The sequence below is a fragment of the Microcebus murinus genome, chromosome 14 (genome assembly GCF_040939455.1).
Source record: "Microcebus murinus isolate Inina chromosome 14, M.murinus_Inina_mat1.0, whole genome shotgun sequence".
NCBI classification, from domain to species: Eukaryota; Metazoa; Chordata; class Mammalia; order Primates; family Cheirogaleidae; genus Microcebus; species Microcebus murinus.
In genome coordinates this window covers 25,860,497-25,884,753 of record NC_134117.1, presented here as the reverse complement: position 1 = coordinate 25,884,753, position 24,257 = coordinate 25,860,497, and the positions used below count along the sequence as shown (strand labels likewise).

At 43.5% G+C, this 24,257-nt stretch overlaps 1 protein-coding gene across 6 annotated transcripts in view; it reads right to left on the bottom strand.

Moving 5' to 3' along the window:
• Positions 1-3,149: 3,149 nt before the first annotated feature.
• SEC31B (SEC31 homolog B, COPII component) overlaps positions 3,150-24,257 on the bottom strand; it is a 36,371-nt gene continuing 15,263 nt past the window's right edge. For all 6 annotated transcript variants that reach the window (XM_012768671.3, XM_012768678.2, XM_076009851.1 and 3 more), the window contains 19 exons: positions 24,101-24,200; positions 23,817-23,978; positions 22,767-22,901; positions 19,570-19,800; positions 17,256-17,330; positions 16,893-16,991; positions 16,432-16,531; positions 15,715-15,893; positions 15,378-15,504; positions 14,869-15,014; positions 13,977-14,150; positions 13,295-13,456; positions 7,201-7,372; positions 6,490-6,804; positions 6,189-6,247; positions 5,762-5,908; positions 5,347-5,466; positions 4,525-4,596; positions 3,150-4,294 (listed from right to left, as the gene is read on the bottom strand). In XM_012768671.3, the coding sequence (XP_012624125.1) occupies positions 4,115-4,294; positions 4,525-4,596; positions 5,347-5,466; positions 5,762-5,908; positions 6,189-6,247; positions 6,490-6,804; positions 7,201-7,372; positions 13,295-13,456; positions 13,977-14,150; positions 14,869-15,014; positions 15,378-15,504; positions 15,715-15,893; positions 16,432-16,531; positions 16,893-16,991; positions 17,256-17,330; positions 19,570-19,800; positions 22,767-22,901; positions 23,817-23,978; positions 24,101-24,200 (2,755 nt within the window). In that variant the 3' untranslated portion in view covers positions 3,150-4,114. The remainder of the gene's footprint in view (positions 4,295-4,524; positions 4,597-5,346; positions 5,467-5,761; positions 5,909-6,188; positions 6,248-6,489; positions 6,805-7,200; positions 7,373-13,294; positions 13,457-13,976; positions 14,151-14,868; positions 15,015-15,377; positions 15,505-15,714; positions 15,894-16,431; positions 16,532-16,892; positions 16,992-17,255; positions 17,331-19,569; positions 19,801-22,766; positions 22,902-23,816; positions 23,979-24,100; positions 24,201-24,257) is intronic.

Sequence of the window (24,257 nt, the reverse complement as noted above, 5' to 3'; positions counted from 1 at the left end):
CTTCATAGACAATCACCCAATGGACTCCAGACACATATCCTGAAGGCCTAGTAACTATGTAAAGGCAGATTGCCAGTCATTTCCTACCCTTTAAAGTTTTACCTTCTCCCTGCTCCTAACCTATTTCCTCCTAGCAACCAACTTTACCACTTCTCCTTCCCCAAAGGCTCCTTTGTTTCTCTGAGTCAAGACTAAGGTAAATAAAGCCAATTTCCCATTCAGACCCTGGTCTAGAGACAGGTAATAGGAGGAGAAACTGGGAGCCTTCCTTTTCACTAACTTTGCTCTCAAACAGGCAGGATTCAGGGCATTGGATATCTTCCTTCAATGGATAAACTTCTTGCAATGAAACTGTTGCTAATAGGAAGTTCAGCACCTTGAACTTTAATTTATTGCAGTTATTGTGATATGTTCCCTTTTTTCCCAGGAACTGAACTTATTCTTGAGGATACTGGGAGTTGGGTGGGGTAGAGGATATAACCTCTATGCTCTCTCCTCCCTCCCACCTTGGCAGGATATTGTCCTTCCTAGATCTTTGCTTCTCTGATGGCCTAAGATTGACTGAGGCTAATCTGCCAAGGATTAGTAAATCATCTACATAAATCTTCCACTAATACATTTGTTTAGTAGCCAAGAACTTGCTGCTTGTGGTGCTTGAATCCTCTGGTTTTATTCTCAGAGAGAAGCAGTACAGCAGAGACTTGTTTATAAAATAGGGCAAGCTCTTGGGGAGGGAACAGTCATTTCCTAACAACTCTTTGTAGCCCAAGGAACTTCCCAGCCAGATCCCTTGCTGTAGGCCAGTCCCAGGTCTGGGCACCGGGCAGCTCTCCTGAAGCATAACTGGTCAGATGCTAGACAACCTCAACCTTCCTCTCCCAGAGTAGAAGAAAAGCACCAGAGTTGTGGCTCCAAGTAGATAACAAAAGCCAAGACTCTAGGGGCTGACCTATAAGAGGTCTCCCATATTCCAAACTCAGGTGGTGGCCAGGTCAGATCCCAAGCCCCTGGCCTCACCCCTATATATCTTCTGGTCCTACTAACACTTACTGAGAAGTTCTCCTTCTCGACCAGGGGTACACTTCCCTTCGGGGTCTCTGAGTGCTTCATTTCCAGCTCTACTAGCAAAAGGCCCTTTGCTTCTTCCTTCAGCTTTTATCTGGGCCTCCTGAATCTCCCAACTCACCTTCTTCCTTAATCAAGCAGCAGCATATACTAACCTAGCTGTCCCACTTGGCAGAATTACTTGATAGTGCACAGGAAGAAAGTCTGGCAAGGCAGCTAGAAAATATAAAAGTACAATGCTGTAAAGCTACATTCTCCAGGAGGTCTCTCAGCATAAATGTAGAAGAACCATTGTGCTTCATATTTGATAAACTCCAGGTCAGTATTCTAAACATGTCATGTTGCCAGAAAGTTCTTTCATAGGTTATTGTTTTATATCCCCAAATGGATATGATTGATACTAGATTCATTTGAGTTCTATAAAGAAAACGTTACTGAGCTACCTTAGATCTGTATTGCTTTTTCAGCCTCTTGCATTATCCATTCATACATTTGTTCACTCAGCAAATACCAGAGTGACAAAGTGGTGAACAACACACCAACATCCCCACATTCATGGAGTTTAGGGTCTCATCTTATACTCAATTGCCAGGGCTGTGTTCACCTTTACAAAGTGGACAACTCCAGAACCGTTGCTTGGGAAGACAACTTTGAGATAAGCTAGTCAAATCTTTTGTTTTACAGATTTAAATGGATGCTGAGAAAGATGACTGGCTTGTTCCACCAACTCCTGAGTTACTGTGGACTGAGTGCTGGAGCACAGGTCCCCTCCCTCCTCTTGTGTGCTCTTCTGGAGCCCATCTGTCTCAGCCAGAGGATAGAAGCAGAGGGAGGTCCTGAGAAGTGACAAGGACACTGGTTGGAGTGGGCAAAACACTGATTCCTTCCTGTCCCTGGCCTGTGAGCATACACACAGGCAGGGCTTTCTTTTCTTGAAAAGAATCCCAGCCTCAACTGGCCTTAGCAGCAGGTTAAGGCAAAGACAGAGACAGGGTCATCCTCGGCGCTGGTGGTGCTGGTGGTAGTGGGAGGGGAGGGCAGGCCAGGGCACTTGCCTATTGTGGGTCTGGATTGGATGCTTCCACTCATTCATTTCCTTTTAATTAACCTGCATTCCTCGAGGAGAAATATTTATGTTGGCTCCCATAGAGGCAACCCTCAGACTGGAAAGAAGGGGGAAGAAAGCCTGTCTTAGCAAAACAATATCTCTAAAGAGCTCAAGAAGAGAAAATAGGGGAACAAAATGCCATTAAAATAGCCTTCTACCCCCACTGGAGTCAATGAAAACTTCATTTCACATGCTAATCCGCCACTCCGCCCCCTTCTCTTCTCACAACACCTTTTCCGAAAGTGTTTGGGAAAAGTCTTCGCAGTCAGTACACAGCTCCCTGCAGCTCAGACTTCTCCTTGTGTTAGTTCAGGGCCCCAAGTGGGGCTCTCGCTCCAGCAGCGGCTTTTTTCTCCCCCCCTTTAATTTAAACAAAGACTTCGGAGTTCATCAACCTCCCACTGAAATTCACAGCTGCTGAACAAACTAATCCCCTCTCCCGGCCTTTCTTCCCCTCAATGGGCTCTTGGCTTCAAAGACACTTTGGGAAAGGACTTTGCTGGGGCTCACACTGCTTCATCAATAGAAGTTAGTGCAAGTATTATCTGAAGAGCAAGTGGCTTTACAAACAAATACTGCCTAACAATCCCTCCCTCCCAAACACACACATCTAGCCTGCAGACATGATGGGATCTACAACAGGATTAGGGCTAGTGCCCTCTGGCTTCACACCCAGTCCCTTTGTGCAGCTGAGCTCAGCCCTGAAGTGGTGTGGGGAAAACCCTGGAGCTGAATGTCAGGCACGGATGAAGATACACACACACACACTCAGCAGAGTGGCCACAAATGCTGCAGGGAGAGCCTTGCAGCCTAATTCAGTGGAAGTGGACACCTTCCTTTCTTTAACTCTCTTGACTTCTTATCTCTCCTCAAGCTTCTCCCCTGCCTTACTAGGGTGCAGGAAGCAAGAACAGAGGATTAGAAAGATAGGTAATGGCAAAATAGGCCCCAGAGGAGACAATGATTGAGAGATGACTGAGGAAACCAAATCAAAGTGGCTTTATTGCACCATTAAGTATATCTGTGAATCAAATGAAAATACAACCAGAGAAGGTAGCCCTGAGACATGTGGTGGCTGAGGGGGAGAAGCATCCAAGCTCTTGAGGAGCAGGGCTGGAAAAGAAGCCTTCGTTAATATGGTTCCTATTCCAGAACTGGGCTTATAATCACAGAATGAATAGTCTAGGGCCTTGGGCCAGGGCTCAAACATAAGTGGAGTCAAGGGCCTTTCACCATAGTCTCTGGTCCCTCTGCTCCTCTCTGTTAGCCTAAGACAGCTTCCAGAAAGGCAGTTCACCCCTTTTACCTTCCACCTAACCTAGCTCACCCTTAATAATGCTGGCACATGTTAAGTTTTGTTTAAAAAGGGCCAAAGTTGTCTCTCTTAGTTCTGCTCAGCACCTATCCCTCCCATCTATGACTTGTTCAAAGAGTGAACAGCAGTCAACTCTACCCTAGTCCCTGGGCCACAAAGAAATATGAACCTGAAAATATGAAATCAGAGGCAGGGAGAAGGTAAGGTCAGGCTCATAAACCACAGAAAGTAAAAACAAAAGACCCATAAGGTGGGTTACAGCAGAAGTAGACTTGAAAATAATGATCCTGTTCACTCTGTCACAGGCCACTTAAACAGAATATTTCAGGGAGAGAAGATATTCTGCCCCAGGTCCTGTCAGAGTACAGTGTTAGGGAAAGTAAAGAACTGACTCTGTGTTCTGCGTCTGGGGCTGAGAGAGTCTTGGGTAGATCCTAGAAGGCCAGGCATAAAGGGGAAAAAGCAGGCACTCAACTGGTTTGGAGGTAAGCCTACAGCATCACATACCTGCCAGCAAGGGAAGAGGATTGGGAAAAACAATAGAATCTGTTGTAAAATTTCCCTTTTCTGCAGGGAAGAGTTAAGTAATAGCAGAAATGGCCTCCTGGCAAGAGGGGCTGGTTGGTTTAGATCTGCAGTTTGTGTGCGATGGTGAGGATGGCCTTCAGGATGGGCATGAAGCTGGACACTTCACTGAAGCTGCTGCAGCTTGCCACCTGTGCGTGTACTGCGAGGCCCTGCTCAAAGCTTCTTGCGTCCACACATCGGGCAACCTCATGGAGCCCAGCCAGGACGTGAGGCGAGAGCTGTGGAGAGATTGACCCTTGGGTTTGTAAGCCCATATCAGCCTCTACCCTGGCAGCATAGGGGGATAAGAGAGGGTTCAAGTTCTGGAGCCTAGTCCAGAAAAGATGTATGTATTTTGTGGGGACCCAGGTTGAGGAGACCTTTGGGAAGAAAAGACACTGGGCTTCCTTTGGCCATGGGTGATGGCAGAAGAGTGAGAGGCAGAGGGAACACAGCTAGCTGTACTTACTGTCCCCTCGCAGATCTTCTCATACAGACATTCTAGACGCTGGGCTGCCTCATCCAGCTTCCTTTTTGTCTTCTGCAAGGACAGAAATGGATTTTTTTTTTTTAAACAGAATCTCAAGTCTGTTGCCCATGCTAGAGTGCAGTGGCATCATCATAGCTCACTGCAACCTTAAACTCCTGGGCTCAAGTGATCCTCCTACCTCAGCCTCCTGAGTAGCTAGGATTACAGGCATACACCATTATGCCTGGCTAAGTTTTTATTTTTTGTAGAGATGGGGTCTCACTGTTGCCCAGCTGGTCTCAAACTCCTGGCCTCAATCAATTCTCCTGCCTCAGCCTCCCAAAGTACTAGGATTACAGGTGTGCGCTACCATGCCCAGCCTCAAGAAATGGATTCTGACCCCAGCCCCTAAGTCTAACACTACATAGGGTTATAAAGAATCACAATATATTAGAGCTAGATTGGCTTAATGCTACTTGCTCCATTTCACAGAGGAGGAAATGGAGGCCCAAAGAAGGTAAGTGACTTGCTCAAGATGACACAGCCAGCAAATGAATGGCAGGTTTCCTTACTCCTGGCTTCACTCTCCTTTTAGGACTTCCTGCTGCCTTTAGGTTTTGATGCTGTTGGGTCCTGCTACTGAGGAGCCAGACATCAGAATCCAAGTCCCTCCCCTATTCCTCATGGACATAAATATAAGATATAGACAGGATGTTAAAGGACAGTGAGAAAAGAGTCACACAAAGAACTGGTCTATAGCTAAGGAGTCCTGGAACCAGCGAGGGGTGTGAGGAGGGCATTGTGGGGAAACTTCAGACTCACTAAGTCAGTTGCAGACAAGGAACAGTACTGGAGAAGTGCCTCAAAGCTGGTCTTCAATGACTGATGCTCTGGGGGCAGCTCTTTCCTTTCCATCTTCTCTGGTGGCAATTGCTGAAGTTGCTGATAAAGAGGCAGGAGAAAGACAGGCAAGCTCTCCTTCTCATGGCTTCTCTAAGGACTAGTCCTCAGTGATTCAGAATCACACTGTTCCCCTTAGGGCACAGCAGAGTTGAGGAGAAGAGCAACCTCCCCTCTTCTCTGCAGTAAGAATATCTAGTATCCAATCCAATTTCTCTTAGCTCAGAGACTGCCTCTACCTTGAGGAATGAGGCCTATCTACCATGCTCCCCACTTTTCTACACCCAGGGAGGGCTGGAAGGTTTCCCAGGGGAGGGTAACATATTGTCCTTGTCACCTGCAGGCCGAGTTCTCCTGGGGCTCCTGGGGGAGCATGACTCATACTGGAGACAGGGGGCTGTGAGAGAAGGATCCTTCGTGGTTCAGGGCTGAGGCTCATAACTGGAGCAATAATTGGTGCTGGGAGCATAAACGTTTCTGGCAGCTAAAAAGAGAGAAAGAAAGGCACTGAGTTTAAGCTAAGAGACTCCATCGGCTCTGATTTGGGGGAGTGGTAGAAATTATAGTGAACAAGGAGACAGAAATGTGAGTGGGAAATGGGGAAATGGGAAGACTGGTGTGAGTAAGAGGGAAAGAGGAGAGTGCTGAGGAGAGAAGAGCGAGGACAACCTGAGAATGGGAAGGACTGACTGAATTCTGTAAGGAACTAGAATGTGGGTCACTGGTGAATGTATGAGGGAGTGGGTGGGGAAAGATGCATTGACCTTTTTCCTCTGGAGGTTTCTCCTGGGAGCTGGAGCATCTTTCCAGGAATCTTGAGGTGCTGTAGAGTAAAAATAGATTTTCAGGGACATGGTCAGGAACTTTGAAAAGTTTTGGTCTGAAGGCTGGAAAAATTGTTTTAGTTGGAGTCCACCATACCTCCCTCTGCAGTCACACTCCCAGACACTCTCTACCCCAAGGGGGTCCAGTTCACTGAAGAAAAAGACTCCCAAGGTAATAGTAGGGAGGGGAGAAAAAGGAGGTGATAACCCAGAAGAGGGAAGCCCTGGAAAGGAAACTGACCTGGATGGGAAGTCAAGATGCCAGTGGCTGGGATGGTGCTAGAGCACGGAGCAGCTGGCCCTCCAGGAGGGTATGCGGTAGGGAAGCTGGCAGGAGGGCCTGGGGGCTGGGAGCTCATGGTATTGGGACCTAGTGGTCTCACAGGAAGCAGAGGGAGCAGTCTAGAAGTTTCAGGCAGGGAGGTAGGGCCAGGCTGCATGATGTCTAGGGATGCCATGGGTGGAGAGGGGCCAGGTAGAGGCCATGTTCCAAGGAATCCCACAGGGTTAGGAGCTTGAGCTCTTTGCCCTCCTAATAGTTGAGTCTGAGATAAAGCTGAAGTAGAACAGAAATAGGGTATTTACCACCAAACTTCAGTTCAGGAGAGTCACATAGCACATTAGGCAGGAATAGGACAGCAATTTAAAAAATCTAATAATAATAAATGATTAATACATGTTTATAGAAATCTATAATTTACAAAGTACCTTTAACTATATTCCTTATTTAACCTGCAAAACAATCCTGTAGCATCGAAATAACCAACATAACTACTTTTTAGAATAATGCCAAAAGGAACAAAGCCAGTAAATGATAGAATTAGGAATTCAGACTTCAACTTCCAAGCTCCTCTCACTAGAAAGAAATACTGCCTCCCAAATCCATGGTGGTCATGCCAATTGCTTTCCTGAGACATCTGTGCTCTGCTCAGGCAAATCTTCACTCACTCACCAGGCCTCACCCCAGGGCCCAAAGGCAAAGGCTGGGCTGCCTGGGGCCCAGGTACCCTGTAGTCACTTATATCCTGCATTCTGGAGTCCTGATAAGGGTTAGGGTGGGAAGGTGTCAAGGGCATCACTAGGGATGACTGAGGTGTGAAAACCCCTGGCCTTGGAGTTGGAACCTGTGAAGGAAAAAAAATGGTCAGCACTTGGAAAACTAAGTAATTGAAAACAGAAAAACAATAGAGAAAATTAATGAAAAACTATTTTTTTGAAAAAAATCAATAAAATTGATAAATCTCTATAAATATTGATAAAGATAAAATGAAAGAAGATATAAATAAATCATCAATATCAGAGATGAAATAAGGAATATTACAACAGACACTGAAGCCATTAAAAAGATAATAAAAATACTTGAATAATTTTATATTCATAAATTTGACTCTTAGTAGAAATGGACCAATTCCTCAAGAATCACAAACTATCAAAACTCAGCCAAAATGAAACAAAACTGGGTAGTCCTATAACTATTAAAGAAATTATGAACTCTTTGTTCTACTACTTCCCCCCCTCACTACTGTACTTGACTAGTCTAAGAAATTTTTTTTAATTAAAAAAAATAAAAATTAAAAGAAAAAAAAAGAAATTGAATTTGTAATTGAAAAGCTCCCAAAAAAGAAATCTCCAAGTCTAGATGGTTTCACTGGAGAATTTTATCAAACATTCAAAGAATTAACACTAAAGTTTATACAATCTCTTCCAGAAAATAGAAGGAACACCTCTAACTCATTTTATGAGGCTAGTATTACCCTAATACCAAAACCAGACAAAGACAGCATAAAATAAAACTAAGGGTCAATATTTCTCATGAAATTAGACACAAAAATCTTCAATAAAATTTTAGCAAATCAAATCTAACAAGGTATATAAAAATAATATTCTATAACCAAGTGGAATTTATTCCAAGTCATATAAGGCTGGTCCAATATATTTAAAAACAAATCAGTGTAATATACCAGATCAACAAGCTAAGAAAGGAAAATCATATGATCATAGAAAATGATGCAGAAAAAAAATTGACAAAATTTGATACCCGTTTATGATCCAGTACACAGGTGCAATGGTCTGAATGTGTTTCCCAAAATTCATGTGTTAGAAACTCAATCCCCAGTGCAACAGTGGTGGGAGGTGGGGCCTTTTGGAAGTGTTTAGGCCATGAGGGCTGTGTCCATGAATAGATTAATGTTACTATAAAAAGGGCTTATGGGCCGGGCGCGGTGGCTCAAGCCTGTAATCCTAGCACTCTGGGAGGCCGAGGCGGGCGGATTGCTCGAGGTCAGGAGTTCGAAACCAGCCTGAGCAAGAGCAAGACCCCGTCTCTACTATAAATAGAAAGAAATTAATTGGCCAACTAATATATATATATAAAATTAGCCCTGTCACAAGCTATGGGCCAAAAATAAAAAAAAAATAAATAAATAAATAAAAAATAATAAAAAATAAAAAGGGCTTATGGGAGTGGGTTCAATTTCTCCTCCCCTTCCACCTTCTGCCTGTGAAGACACAGCATTCCTCCTCTCCAAAGGATGCAGCAACAAAGTGCCATCTTGTAACCAGAGACCAAACCTGCTGGTGACTTCAAGTTGGACTTCCAAGACACCAGAACTGTGAGAAGTAAAATTTCTGTTCTTTACAAATTACTCAGTCTGTGGTATTCTGTTATAGCAGCACAAAATGAACTAAGACACATGAATAGAGAGAAACTCCTCAGCCTCATACACAGCATCTACAAAAAACCTATAGTTAACAGCATACTTAATGGTGAAGGATTGAATGTTTTCCCTCTAAGACTGGAAACATTCATGCCCACCATTCTTATTTAATGTTGTACTAGAAGTCCTAGTCACTACAATAGGGCAAGAGAAAGAAATTGAAGGCATACAAATTATGAAAAAAGAAAGAAAACTCTATTTGCAGATAACATGACTATCTACTTAGAAAACCTCATGGATTCCACAAAATGCTCCTAGAACTAATAAGTCAGTTCAGGAAAGTCACAGAATACAAGATCAACACATAAAAATCAATTGTATTTCTATTAATATATACTGACAATGAACAAAATCCAAAACAAAAAATGTAATATCATTTGATTTCAAATTGCTCAGTAGAAAAATACTTAAGTACGAATTGAACAAAATATGTACAGAATTGGTATTATAAAAAGTTGATAGAGAAACCACTGGAGAGACATATCATGTTCATGGATTGGAAGATTCAACAAAGTAAAGATGTCATTTCTCCCTAAATTATAGTTTTAATGCAATTCCTATCAAAATCTCAGCAAGTTTCTTTGAAGACATAGACAAACGTATTCTAAAATTTATGAGGAAAGGGAAAGGTCAAAACAATTTTGAAAAAGAAAAATGAAGTGGGAGAAATTACTCTTTCCATGTCAAGACTTAGTATATAGTGGTAGTAATCCAGACAGAGTAGTATTGGCAAAGGGATAGACATACAGACCAATGGAAAAGAACTGAGAAACAGATCCATACAAATACACCCAATTAATTTTTGACAAAGGAGCAAAATCAAATCATTGAATGGACAGACTTTTCAATAAATTATGCTGGTGCAAGTGGATATCCAATGGCATACCTTATGCAAAACTTCACACTTCATATGAAAATTAACTAAAAAATAGAATGTGAAAAACGTAAAGCATAAAACTATATAACTTCTAGGAAGAACACAGGAGAAAATTTTGAGGAACTAGGACTAGGCAAAGAGTTCTTAGACTTGACACCAAAGGTATGACCCAGCCAGGCATGGTGGCTCACGCCTATAATCCCAGTACTTTGGGAGGCCATGGCTAGAAGATTGCTTGAGGCCAGGAGTTCAAGACCAGCCTGGGCAACATAAGGAGAACCCTATTCTCTACAAAAATTTTTTTTAAAAATCAGCCAGGCATGGTGGCACATACCTGTAGTTCTACCTACTTAGGAGGCTGAGGCAGTAGAATCACTTGAGCTCAGGAGTTGGAGGTTATAGTAGGCTATGATCATGCCACTGTACTCCAGCTTGGGTGACAGAGCAAGACTCTTTCAAAAAAACCTCCAAAAAACAAGCAAAAGCATGATCCATAGGTGGGAAAATTTATAAGTTGAACCTCATAAAATTACAAACTTTTGCTCTGTGAAAGACACTGTTAAAAAGATGAAAAGACAAATTATAGACTGAAATAAAATGTCTGCAAATCACATATTCAACAATGTTATTTATATGTTCATTGGATCTGGAACATATAAAGAACTCTCAAAACTCAACATTAAAAAAATCAAACAATCCATGCTGGATGCAGTGGCTCATGCCTATAATCCCCGTGCTTCGGAAGGCTGAGGCAGGATGATTGCTTGAGGCCAGGAGTTCGAGACCAATCCAGGCAACATAGCAACACCCCCATCTTTACAATAAAAAAAATTAGCCAGGTGTGGTGGTGCGCACCTGTCATCCTAGCTACTCAGAGTCTGAGACAGGAAGATCACTTGAGCCCAGGAGTTTGAGGTTACAGTGAGCTAGATTGTGCCACTGTACTCTAGCCTGGATGACAAAGCAAGACTCTGTCTCTAAAAAAACACCCAAAAAACAAAAACAAAAAACCTAAACAATACAATTAGGAATTAACTGTAATTTCTAATTACAATTAGAAATTAAGCAAAAGACATACACAAACATTTCACTGAAGAAGATACAGGATTGGCAAATACAAAAATGAAAATATGTTCAACACAATTAGCCATTAGAGAAATTCAAATTAAAATCACAATGAGCTATTCCCACACACCTATCAGAATGGTTAAGTTGAAAACAGTGATGACAGCAAATCCTGGTGAAGATGTGGAGAAAGTAGATCATTGTTATATTGCTGGTGGGAATGTAAAATGGTACAACCACTTTGGAAAATAGATTGGCTGTTCTTTTTAAAACTAAAAATGGACTTACCGTACAACTCAGCAATTGTATCCTTACTTTCCTAGGTATTTACCCTAGAAAAATGAAGACTTATTTTCACTTAGAAACTACACTCAAATGCTAATAGCAGCTTTATTCATAATAGCCCCAAACTGGAAGCTACCTAAATGTTCTTCAAATGGTGAATGTCTAAGAAAACTGTGGTATATCCATACCATGGAATACCACTCAGCAATAAGAGTGAATGAACTATTGGTATGCACGATACCTCGGATGAACCTTAAAGAAACAATGCTAAGTGAGAAAAGTCAATTTCAAAAAGGATATGTACTATATGATTCTATTTATGTACCAACTGAGAAATAGCAATTCTAGAGCTGGAAATACATTAGTGTGCCAAGAGTTAAGGATAAGGGATGGATGTGGCTATAAAGGGATAATACAAGAGAGTCTTGTGATGATGGTACAACTGAGAATCTTGATAGTCGTGGTGGTCACACACCACGACGTGACAAAACTGCATAGTTATATACATGCACACAAATGAGTACATGTAAAACTGGTGAAATCTTAATCTATGGATTATATTAATGTCAATTTCTTGGTTTTTATGTTATACTGTGGTTGTATGAGATGCTGGCATGGGGTAAGGTGGGATTGGGATGCAGGAGACTTCTATTTCAAAATAGAAAAGAGATGGAGAAAGAGAGATAGAAGGGAGGGGAAGGGAAGGAAGGAATGGGAGAGAAGTGACAGGGAGGGAAGAAAGAAAAGGAATTAGGGTGGGAATTGAAGGTAGGATAAGATGAATCATCAGAGTTTCTGCCTGATACCTCTTATCTTCAAATCTCCCTGGATTTTGCTCCCCAGCTCATCTAGTTAGCCCCTGGTCTCACATGTTAACAGTACCTAACCCACCTGGACATTTTGGCCACAACCTTGAGAATATTCTCAATTCTTTTTTTTTTTCCTGAGACAGGGTCTTGCTCTGTTGGTTGCCCAGGCTGGGGTATAGTGGTACAGTGGTGTGATCAAAGTTCATTGCAGCCTCAAACACCTGAGATTAAGTGATCCTCCTGCTTCAGCCTCCTGAGCAGCTAGGACTACAAGTGCGTGCCACCATGCTGGCTAATTTTTTAAAAAAATTTTTTTGTAGAGATGGGGGTCTCACTAAGTTAACCAGGCTGGTCTCAAACTCCTGACTGCCCTCAAGTGATCCTCCCACCTTGGCCTCACAAAATGCTCAGATTACAGGTGTGAGACACCTTGCCCAGCAATTTCTGTCAATTCTATCTACTAAATCTCTCAAATCCAACCTCACTGTCCAGCTTTAGGTTATTTCATGCCCTCACCGTCTCTTGCCATAGCCTCCTAACTGCCTCCCAGCTTGGCTTTCCTAAACATACAACTAATCATGTCATTCCCCTGCATAAAAATATTCAATAGGTCCTCCCTATCTTCAGGGTCAAATCTAAGTTTTTTAGCACAGAATGCCAGGTCCTTAGTGATCTAACTCCTATCTGTTGCTCAAGCTTCGTCTAACCTCACTTCATGGCCACAAACACCTGTGTTGCAGGCCCATTAAAATATTAGTTCCTCAAAAGGCCTCTGTTTACTTTTGCTTCAATGTCTTTGTACATAACTGTTTCTGGTGCCTGAAACAGTCTTCACCTACCCAATTTCTTTGCCTAAATAACTTCTAATTTTCAAGATTCAGATCAAATATCATACTCATTGTGAGACATTCCCTGAACTGCCCCCTTTCTTCCTGCCTCTCTCTCCCCCAGCCCCTACACACATATACACAGCAAACTGCTTTCTTCTAAATGATTTCATAGCACCCTGTCATATCCATCATGGCATTTATGCATTTTACTGTAGTTATTTTTACATATCTATCTTTCCACTGGACTGTGAGCAACTTGAGGGCAAGGATCATGATTTGTGCACCTTTATGTCCTAAGAGTCTGGTAGTTGTTAAATAATTACTAGAAAAACAACAGAATCTATGTGCTATGAAGTCAGGAATTCTCCTCAGTTTTAGTCACTAATATATTCCAAGTGCCTAGAACCATGCCTGGCACATAAGTATTTTGAATGAATGAGCAAATGAACAAATAAAGTCTTACCTGGTGAGAAGGTTGGGATCCCAATCTGTGAGATGATATCTCTTTAGAGTGAGGGGTAGCTCCCACAAAAATTCGAGGGAAGGGGAAAGGGGGAGGCTGCTGGCCCAAGACAGCAGAACCTTGGGCATGAAAAAGCCGATCTCTCAACTGCTGAACTGGTGGCTATAAGAGTTGTAAAAGGAAAGGCTGTGTTAAGTAAATAAAAGCAATCAAACATCCTTTCATACAAGCCTGGCCCCATATAGCAGTCAAACTTCAGCTGACCCTCAGTACACTCTAGTCACCTTAAATGACTCACAAAATTCCCTAATCCCTGCCAAACACTTGTATACCTCCCTCCTTGCTGTTCTTTCTGCCTAGAATGCCCTCCATCTGCTGGTAGGCTACTTTTCTTTGAAGGTCCAGCTCAGCTGTTTTAACCATTGAGAAGACTTTCTTGACTTCTCCAGGCAAAATTAGTCCCTTCCCTGGAGTCCCACAGTGTTTAGTATAAGCTTCTGTTATGGCACTATAAATTAGTGACATCTGATCTTCCCCTAGTAGGTTATGACTTGCTTGAGGGATTATATCTTATCCATCCTAGGAGCTTCAGCATTAGCATAGTTCCCGGAACATGAAAGTGCTCAGTCAGTGTTAGTTGATTGAATAAAGTGGTTTGCTCTCTCCACATGGCCCCACTCACCTGAGCACAGTCACTGGGTAGAAAGCTCATGGCACCAGCTAGGCTGCCCTGGGATGCCAGGAGGTTGACATACTGAGTGACCCTGTAGGTTGTGGCAGGGCCTGGGCTCACCCCATTAGGACCCTGCAGGAGCTCCAAGCTCCTGTTAAGGACCATCACCTTCTCCATCAGGTCCTGTAGGAACAAGGATGAGGGTGGTAAGCCCTCTTCAAAGCACATCCTACTCTCTAAGTCCAGGCAGGTCACCAAGGATTTTCCACCATGGGTAAAGGGTACCTGGCTGCACCTAGGTAAAGGTAGCAGACAATGATATGTAAGAGCTGTGGCAGAGAGGGCTCTGGCCTCACCTCCCAAGGTATTAGGACTGGATTCAACTGGGCCCATCTGGGTCTTAGATTTTTGTACATCTTTGCCTTCTCTTTTGCTTTCTGTGTCCTTTCTGCTAGTATATCATCAATCATAGACTCTGTTATGCTAATTGTTTCAAGTGTGACTTTTGTCTCTCCATGAGTCTGTGACCTGCACCTTCTCTGGTTACCTGCAGAGCACTTGGTAGTTAAGATCCACACAAATTTTCACAGCAGCTAATAAAAAGTCCAAGCTCACAATTATTCAGATATTGAATAAACTTGTGTAACCAAACCTGTAATGGGAAAATATTATGAAGGTTAATACCAAGCAGCTGCTTCTCAGTCTAGCCTGAAGGAAGGAGTTGATATCTCACCCTCGGGTGAAGATCCTAGACATTGGGGCCCTTCACTTTTCCCTAACACCTTGGCTCCAGCCTGTAACCAGAAGACTTTCCTCTGATATCTCTGTACATCTCCACTACTAGCCTCTCTTAAGTGCCTGGTATGGAGTAGCCAGTAAGTACCCTGCAGAGAAGGGGTACCTGCAGAGCCATGGGGGACGAAGCCTGGTGGCATTTTGCCCAGCACTCTACCAGTCGCTCCACACTCCCTGAGCACACATAACAGAGTCTGGCTTCAGAGGTTAGTGCCCTGCTGCCCTCCTGCTCCATGCGAGTTCCCAGTATGTCTGCAGAGAGATAGAAACTTCATTAATGCCACAGCTGTCCAGTAAGCTACCTCCTTCTCCTATTTGGAATAGGTGGAGGACACTGAGCTATGGGACAAGTAACTAAAGAGACTTTAAGACAACACTGAGACTAACCCTGTTCTACATTGAAGGGCAAAGCTCTTGCCTCATGATGTGACAAGACAAAGTAAAACAGAACAATAAATGATCCCCACTAAAAGTAGGGGCATGCATTATAGTCTTTGCGCACTGGCGGAGCCAAACCCTGGCCCTGACCACAAGGCCTGGCCTCCCAGAGCTCAGGCTACTCCTCTGCTTCCTCCCTGCATGTGTCCACTGACTCCATGCTGGAGCCACACCTACCACAGAGCTCAGGGAATTTCTCTGGGCCCGAGTATGTCAGTAGCAAGGCCAGTGCCTCTCTCCAGTTCTTCAGGCTACAGGTACACACCATGTCCTTCCAATTCTTTTGCACAACCCAGGCTAGAAGCTGTAATGGGCAGAGAGGGAAGGTGGCCATCAGCCAGCCATCTGGTATAGGCAGCAGGAGTCATGCATAGGCTTCCTGTTACAACACTAGTAGGGCTAGTGTGAAGTAGGGTTAAAGAAAGAAAGAGACAGGCAGATACGCTAAACACTGGTCCCACCTGACAAGGTCCAAGTATCCCCACCCTTATTCTCCTGTATAACAGGCAGTTACCGAGGAGATCTTTGTTTTTTTCTTGGCCAAGTAGCGTTCCTGTGTTTGCTTCAGCAGATCTGTACCCGCAGCCTGGGCCAGGATGATAGCATCAGCAAAGTGCTCTTTCTGTAGACACAGCTCCACAGCAGGGCCCAGTTCCCCAAGCAGGAGAGCCTGGCTCAGGAGTCCATCAGTGTCTGCAGACAGAGGCATCCCCTCCACATTAGACTGCCCTCAGACCCTAGCTTTCTGTCCCTGGAAGGGTTCACAGCACATCACCTAGATCTCTATATCACCCAGCCTGCCTTGCTCAAAAAAACCCAAAACAAACAAATAAACAAAGAAAACCTTCAAGTATAATCCCTTGGCAATAAAATCCCAGGGGTACCCAGGTACAGTAGTAACTAAAGACAGGACCCAAGACAAGAGAGGTAACCCATGTGGCAGTATTATAGGTGTGACATGTGCTTGATCAGCATGGGCAGGGTCACATGTCTTCTTTGAGCAAGAAGACAAAGATAGAAAAAAAGCTCTTGGTAGAAGGCCTTCCATAGGAAGGACCCATCCGTGAAAATCTAGAACCAGAAAAAGGTCTAACTGGTAAGAGACTCATCCAGCATTTGAGATAGTGGGAAGGGAGAAGGAGGCAGGGGACAAGGAAAGAATGTCTCAAGTCTAAGAACTCTGGGCCCACTTACTCCCAAGCAGAGTTTCTCTCCCTTAGGATCAGGGTACCTTCTGTGATGGGGATCTCCCATGGAGTCATGTTTTGAGGGACCAGCTCATCAAAGAAGGCTGAGGAAGCAGAGGCTTCCTCTGTGGTGTGTCTGGAGGCCTGTATAAGGACGGACAGAGGTGACTACTTAGGAAATAAACCCAGAAGACATGTAGAGAGCTGGCTTAGTGGCTCTCTCTCTGACAGCACTATTATTTGGCCCTTAAAGGGTAAAACTGAAAGAATAACCAGGTAAGGTTTAGGAAGGGCCCTAGTTCATGGTTAAGACACAGCTCCACTCCCAAGCCAAAAGCTCGTGGACCCTGTGTCTCACTCTGGTTCCAAGAGAATGAGGAATTTGAAGACTTCAACAGAAGCTGAGCATTTACTGAGAGCAAGCAAAGGGCCAGGAAGAGGAAGAGGCTCTAAAGGTGGGTCTCCTGTGCTACCCTAGGTAAGCCTGAGTGGGGGCCTACCACACCTGGCTGCAGAAGGCCTGTTGTTTGTTACTGTTGAGATCATTTCCCTTGGGCTGAGGGCTCTCACTTAGCCCCAAGTCACTCTTCAACCATGTGGCCACCTGCAAGGAGGGATTTATGAGTACCACTCTTTCCAGCATAAAGTCAAACAAGCATTACATGCTCTTCCCACTTTCATACTATACCAACTGGACTCCTAAGATTCTTGATCTATTTTCCTGAGAAAAAGCCTAACTCCAGGAGGTAAAATGCTCACATATGCAATAATTAAGCCCAGGAAGAGGTATTCTGAGATGGGTTTCCTCTGGCAGGGTTCTCTTGTTCTCTGCAACAAGTACATGTTTCTGATATAAAAAGCAGCTTACCTTCTTCTGAAGCTCATCTTTACTATATCCTAAAAGCTTTAGGAATTTCATTCTGGAGTCTTGCTCTAAGGTCACCTAAGAAGCCACAGAACACAGAAAAGTCTCCATTAAATTAATGTGAATTATCCTTGTCACGCACCAAGCTGGACGTCTATGCCAGTGCACCCTCAAATATAGTTCTTTGTACTACCAGAAGTGCCCTCAGCAGTACACCTCTCCCTTTTCCTCCCCAGATTTGATTTATTCCTGGATGTGAGCAGTGTTAACATAACCCCTCACCCCTTCTGCATGAGAATTTAACCTTCAGTTGACTTCCTAACTCTGTTACCCTGGTAACCTGGTAAGAGTAAAATGTCAGATGTTTCTAGGCAACATTGTTTGTGATTGGTAAATTGCATCTGGACTGCAACTATGTAAACTATAAATAATTTATGTGGACACCATGCTGTATGTTTCCCTGATTGTAATGACTCTTGGAACTGGACAGACACCTTGCAGGGATTCTGGAAGCTATTCTTTTGTGAGTAAGAATCTCCTAAGTCATGGCAACTTATACACCTGCTGATGTGTATCTCATCTCCTTGCACACAGACTGTCTTGTGAGTTGCTGAAGCAGAGAACTCTAGATTGCTGCATGGACTGCTGAAAGGACTCCCAGAGAAGACCGTCTGATGATGCCCTGCTGTGGTCCCTGGCTCATATCCCTCTGAAGAGACTGATGCCAAGTGTAGTCTATAGTAGCCGTGCAAGTCTGAATGTTTAGTTAAGAAGACGCCTGGTAGAAGATGCATGGATATAGTAAATAAAGTTAGCTTCCCACTCAGTGTCCCAAATGCTGAGGAGCAAGCCTTCCTGAAGCCCTCTAATCTGGGTTAGCTGGCCTAGGCCTTCATTTATTCCACACTGAACCATGAATTCTCACCATGATCTTTCTTTTTTTTTTTTTTTTTTGAGACAGAGTCTCATTCTGTTGCCTGGGCTAGAGAGCCGTGGTATCAGCCTAGCTCACAGCAACCTCAAGCTCCTGGCCTCAAGCGATCTGTCTGCCTCAACCTCCTGGGTAGCTGGGACTACAGGCATGCACCACCATGCCTGGATAATTTTTTCTATTTTTGGTAGAGATGGGGTCTTGCTCTTGCTCAGGCTGGTCTCAAACTTCTGAGCTCAAATGATCTGCCCACCTCAGCCTCCCAGAGTGCTAGGATTACATGCATGAGCCACCGCACCTGGCCACCATGATCTTTCTCACAGTCTCTCTGGGCTCCCTGCTCCTTCATGCTCTTGGAAATGTTCATTCACACTCGACTTCAGGAACCATCACGATGGACAGCTCTTGGATGGCTTTTAAACCAGACTCCTCTCTGTCTCATAGGTACTGCTGTCTCCTTTGCCCAGCAGTGTAAAGGCTGAACTCCTGCCCACTCCCTCTGTTTTCTTTCCCACCTCACCACTCCTAGAGCTTGCAGCCTGCTTATAATAGGAACATATTTCTTACTCTTTTCTTTCCCCCTTTATTTAGTTTCACTCTATAGTCAATAATCTTTCTCAAATCCTTCTCCTCTTTCCCAGTTTCTGATGTCTACTGTCGTAAAGTTCTGCTGTGTCGAAAGCTCAGACTGTGAGTACCTCTCAGGCCCCCAGGACAGGACCTATCCTTCTTTTTGCATTCCTCTCTATAATCCCAGAGGTTTGCATAATCCTCCCACTGCCTGACCAGTCAGCTCCTTCCCTCTCTTCCTTCAGATCTCTCACTTGTTCATTTCCTTTGACAGGAATAGCACTCTTCCTGATGTCAAATGCAATTTGAAATTAAATTAGAACTGGGACTGAATCCATGCCTCCAGAGTACAGTGGCCCACCCACAAGGACTTGCCTTGGGTTACTTGAAACAAACTCAAAGCCTTCTTATGACAAGGTACTCTTCAAATGAATCTTTCCTTCTCTTCTGTTTCTTTTTCCTTCCTTTCTTTTTTCTTCCCATCACCTCACCTGCCCTTTGGCATGATCCCGTGAAAACCTTTACCTTGGCTCTGGTAAAGTATCTAGGACATCAGCAATAATAGCAACAAAGAAACACATCTCTTGTACTCTCCATCTTCCCCAGCCACTTCACGAATGGCCTATAAGCCTCTAGTAGAGGGTGAAGATTCTGTGTCCAGAGGGTGGGTGTAGTGTTGGGGGAGGGAAAGCAAGGAGAGTTCGGGCCTTTGTAATCTGGGTGACGACATGGTTGTGCCTCTCCTGGAGTTGACAGGGGTTGTAGTTCCAGGCTTTGGGAAAACAATTCTAAGCAACCAGCCTTCAGGCCTTCTACCTTTAGGAACTGCCACAGCATCTTTTCACTTTGCAGTGAAGCTTGCTGGCTCTTGTTCTGACAATAATTCAGGAGATTTCCAGATCCCAGGGCCTTCTGCAGCTTAGTTGACCGCATCAGCAATTCAGATTCTGTGGTGACTTGACTGATGAAGACTAGGCGGGGGCAAGGCTGTGGCACATGATGGGCAGGGGAGCTGGGGAGGCCAAAGGTGACCAGCTTCCCTCCAAACTGGTGAGGAAAAGCAAGAAAGGTAAAGGTTATACCTTTAAGCCAAAAACGAACACCAAGTCAGGATCACCAGGAGGCTATCTACTGGTCATCCCTAGGATAGGAAATCAATAAGAGAGCTCTTGGGGGTAGAATAGAATCAAGAATCGAGTATCAAATGTGCCCTCATACCAAAACCACTTCTGCACTCTTAGCACCATCATCTTAAAAACTTCACCATATTGTACTCATCTTCTGTTCACCTGTCCTGTTACCACCATTCTTCCAGTCACCTGGACTAAACACCTAAGCATTTTCAAAGTCTTTGTACCACTATAGCCAGGCAAAAAAATCTTACCTCTTCTGTTTTCTGTCTCTCATGCAGGTCTCCTCCATGCTAGCACACCTAGATTACTAGAATTGTTTGCTAGCATTCTGTTTTTTCCCTCCTCCCATTCAAGTCTTAGACTATCACTCTATTGCTTGTACCACCCTGCTGCTACTAAGGAGCTTATAATGGTGTCACAAAGCCTCAGGAGAGAGCTTAAGCTCTTCTGCTTGCAATGGACAAAACCCCATAAAATCAGGGCCAAACCCATCTTTCCCAGCATTTTTCCTGCTCATTTATGTGATCGCTCCACATCCCCACAATGTCTGGTGCATTCCTGCTCTGTACCTTTGCCCACAACACCACTTCCACCTGGAGCATCCTACTCATCAACTTAGATACTTTATACAAGCACCTGGCACAGAATAGGAGCTTAGAATGGCTCCTTTTACTCCAGCAGTTTGCAACCTTGGCTGCATATTAATACCACCTAGAGAGGTATCTGGAGTCACCAGGCCACACCCCAAACAATAAAATCAGAAACTCTGGGGGTAGGATGAGGCATCATTTTTTTTAATTCTTCAAGTTATTCCAATGTGTAGCCAAGGTTGACAACTACTGCTTTACTTCCTCTTTTTTTTTTATTAAAACAGAAAAATTTTATTAAAATTTTTTCTTTGAATAATAAAAAGGACTCATGAACTTTATAGAGTTGATATGTTTCAGCTAGTATTAATAGTAAGCTTATTTTATGTTTAAACTGACGTATGACAATTAATAACACTCAGTTAAACCTAAATAAATTAGATTTAGCAGTTACAATATAAAAAAGACTTTCAACAACTGATATTTTTACTTTTTGTTTTCAGCTAACAAAAATTAATGTAACATGTCTATTACAGTTAACACCCATTAATAAAGGTTTGAAAAGAACAATGAACTTTCGTGCATTCCATACAATAAAAGTTTCTTTAAATACAAATTATTTTATAATAGAATATTAATGGAATACCTAGCATGTGTAAGTGTGTGTGTATATTCGCTTTTTTCATTTATTTTTATTTGCATATATTCATGTAGCATAAATGCAATTTTGCCACATTAACATATTACATTGTATAATAACTTTTTCTTAATTTTCAGCATATTATATTATGTGGGGGTACAAATGTTTGGGTTATGTATATCGCCCTTGTCCCCACCTCACAACCTAACTCTTGACCATTTCTTTTCCTGATCTCTACCTCCTTAATGAACTTTCCCAGTTAGAATTCTTCTTTATCTTAACTCCTCAGCGCAAAATCTTTACAAAACCATTTTAACTTTTGATTTGTATAGTACTTGATAGTTTTACAATGTGCTTACATATATTCTCATTTGAGGTTCATGTAAATTCACGAACTTAAGCCAGACAGGCATTACTATCCCTGTTTTACAGATAGAACACTGGAGTCCTGCAAGGTTAAGTGATTTGCTCCAGGTTACCCAACTAATAAATGACAGATCTATGATAAGAACTCAGGCCTCTTGACCTCACAATTCTTTACATCCCTACCTCTTTTTTTTCTTAAGCTCACTGCCTCTTTTGAGTGTGTTAATCTTACCTCCTTAATAAAACTGTTTCTTTCGAAAAGAAGAACATATACTTTTATACATGTTTTCAATTCAAATCTAATATTTAAAGCATTGTATGCTTCAGGGCCTGCTATTCAAAGTGCTGGTCTTCAGATCAGCAGTGAAGGTAGCACCCAGGAGCTTGTTGGAAAATCAGAATCTTGGGCCCTATCCCAGGCTAAATGAACCAGAATCTGAATTTTACTAAGATCCTCAGGTTATTTATATGCACATTGAAATTTGAGAAGCACTGTTTTGTGGACATAAAAATGAATAAGACATAGTCCCTAACCTTAAAGAGTCCATTACTTAGTAGGGTCTCCAGACATGTTTATAGATAACTTTATTGCAGTTAGAATGTATCATTACAGGAGGATAAATCTGTGAGATTACAGAGGGAGGTTAATTTTGACTAAGGTTAAAGACAAACATCATGGAGGAGGTGGTATTTAAGTGGGAGGCCGTAAAAGTCTGCAGTAGGATTCAGTAGGCCCAGGAGAGAAGCTGAGGTAGGGCACAGTAGAGGCAGGGGAGTTAAGAAGTTATTCACAAAACCGAAAGGAGTCACCTGTAACTGGAACACAGGGAACACATGAGAATGAGAGGGGACTAGAAAGGGAAGTGATGCCCTGTGCACATTTAGCCTTGGGTCTATAAAACCTTTGGAGACTCAAAGGTTTTGAGCAGAGGAATGACAGGATGAAATCTATTTTTATTTTCCTTCTTTGTATTCCTAACTACCAGCCCAAACATGTAAGAGTCAGAGAAAACTCAGATGAGTCTCACGCTGTTCTCCATAAGCAAGAGGTCTAAGGCAATCAATTCCTTTTCAGAACAGGTACCACAAACAGGGTGTGGAATGGGTGAAGGGGTAGAGAGGGAAGCTATAGTAATTCTCTACTTGAGAGGTAAAGAGGGACCTGATCTGAGACAGAGGCAGTGGGAATAAATCTCCTAGAGAACTTAACTCTGTGCTGGGTACGTGGCAGGCTTCACAACTGCATACCCACACACACAACTATAGCCACACTCTCATTGTACTTACGGCAAATGAAACACCTGTAGGCCTTCTAATCCATTTGGGGGGTTTTTTCAGGGGAGGTATCAATGATGCTTGGGCCACCTGCTCTGGTACCTGCAATGGTGGGAGAGGCTGGCCTTTGCTGAAGGAAGAGGAGATCTAGGGGAAAAAAGACATCTGCATCACCAGCCTCAAGGGGCAGCTTAGATAAGAACTCCACCTACAAACTCCATTTTAGGAAAAATCCTTGAGATACTTGATTTGACCTAGAAAGGCCAGATTCCCATATTCCAGGGGATGGGGATGGGACTAGGACTGGTTGTGAGGGTGGGACTCCCATGCAGTAGGCTCTGGGAAAGCCTACTACATTCAAAGTCTACAATGGGGCTGGGCGCAGTGGCTCACGCCTGTAATCCTAGCACTCTAGGAGGTGGGTGGATCGTTTGAGCTCAGGAGTTCAAGACCAGCCTGAGCAAGAGTAAGACCCTGTCTCTACTAACAAAATAGAAAGAAATTAGCTGGACAACTAAAAATATATAGAAAAAATTAGCCAGGCATGGTAGTGCATGCCTGTAGTCCCAGCTACTTGGGAGGGTGAGTCAGAAGGATTGCTTGAGCCCAGGAGTTTAAGGTTGCTATGAGCTAGGCTGATGCCACAGCCCTCTAGCCAGGGCAACAGAGACTCTGTCTCAAAGAAAAAGAAAAAAAAAGTCTACAATGGAATGTGATACAAAATGGATCTACAGGAGAGAGAGAGAAAAGACAGTTCATACTCTGGAAATAATGGTCCCATCATAGAAGTCCTCTGTTCCTGACATACTACAGGGAACATCCAATAATAAAAGTCAAGGTGAAGACCACCTTTTTACTTTGTACTCCTTCGTACTATGGCAGACACTAACACTCTCCCAGGAAGATGAGCATTGAAGCAAAGGTTCAGCCCTCCCAAACCCAGGGCCTTGGTCTCCCAAGTCTCTGATAGTCCCCATTTCTTCTCAGGACGTATGTCCTTTTCTCTTCCCACAAATAGAGATAGTCCCTTCCCTGTAGCATTCTCCACCAAGCCCTTCAAACCTTGTCAGCCTGTCTCATATGCTGGACTTCCCAGCTCCTACCCATCACAGAGTACAAACTGATCCAGCCATCAAAGGAGGCAGCGGAGAACACTGGAGGGTCCCGAGGGCACCACTGCACATCAAAGCACCAGCTGCTCTGTGTGGGTAGTTTATATACCACCTAATATGAGGGAACACAATTATTACCATACAGTCCACAAAACCCAGAACACATGGCTGCAGCTGAGATTCTTCCGCCATCTCATCTCCCATCCCAGCATGCCCACAGAAAAGCCAGCCTACCTCACTGCTCCCCAGGTTCCAGCACAAGACCTGGTTGTCCTTGGCACTACTGAGCAGCAGTTCAGCATCAGCCTGGCTCCAAGACACTGACAAGATCCCCCTAAAAAGGGAAAGAAAGAAGAACTAACATTTGTTCAATGCCTACTATGAGTAGGGT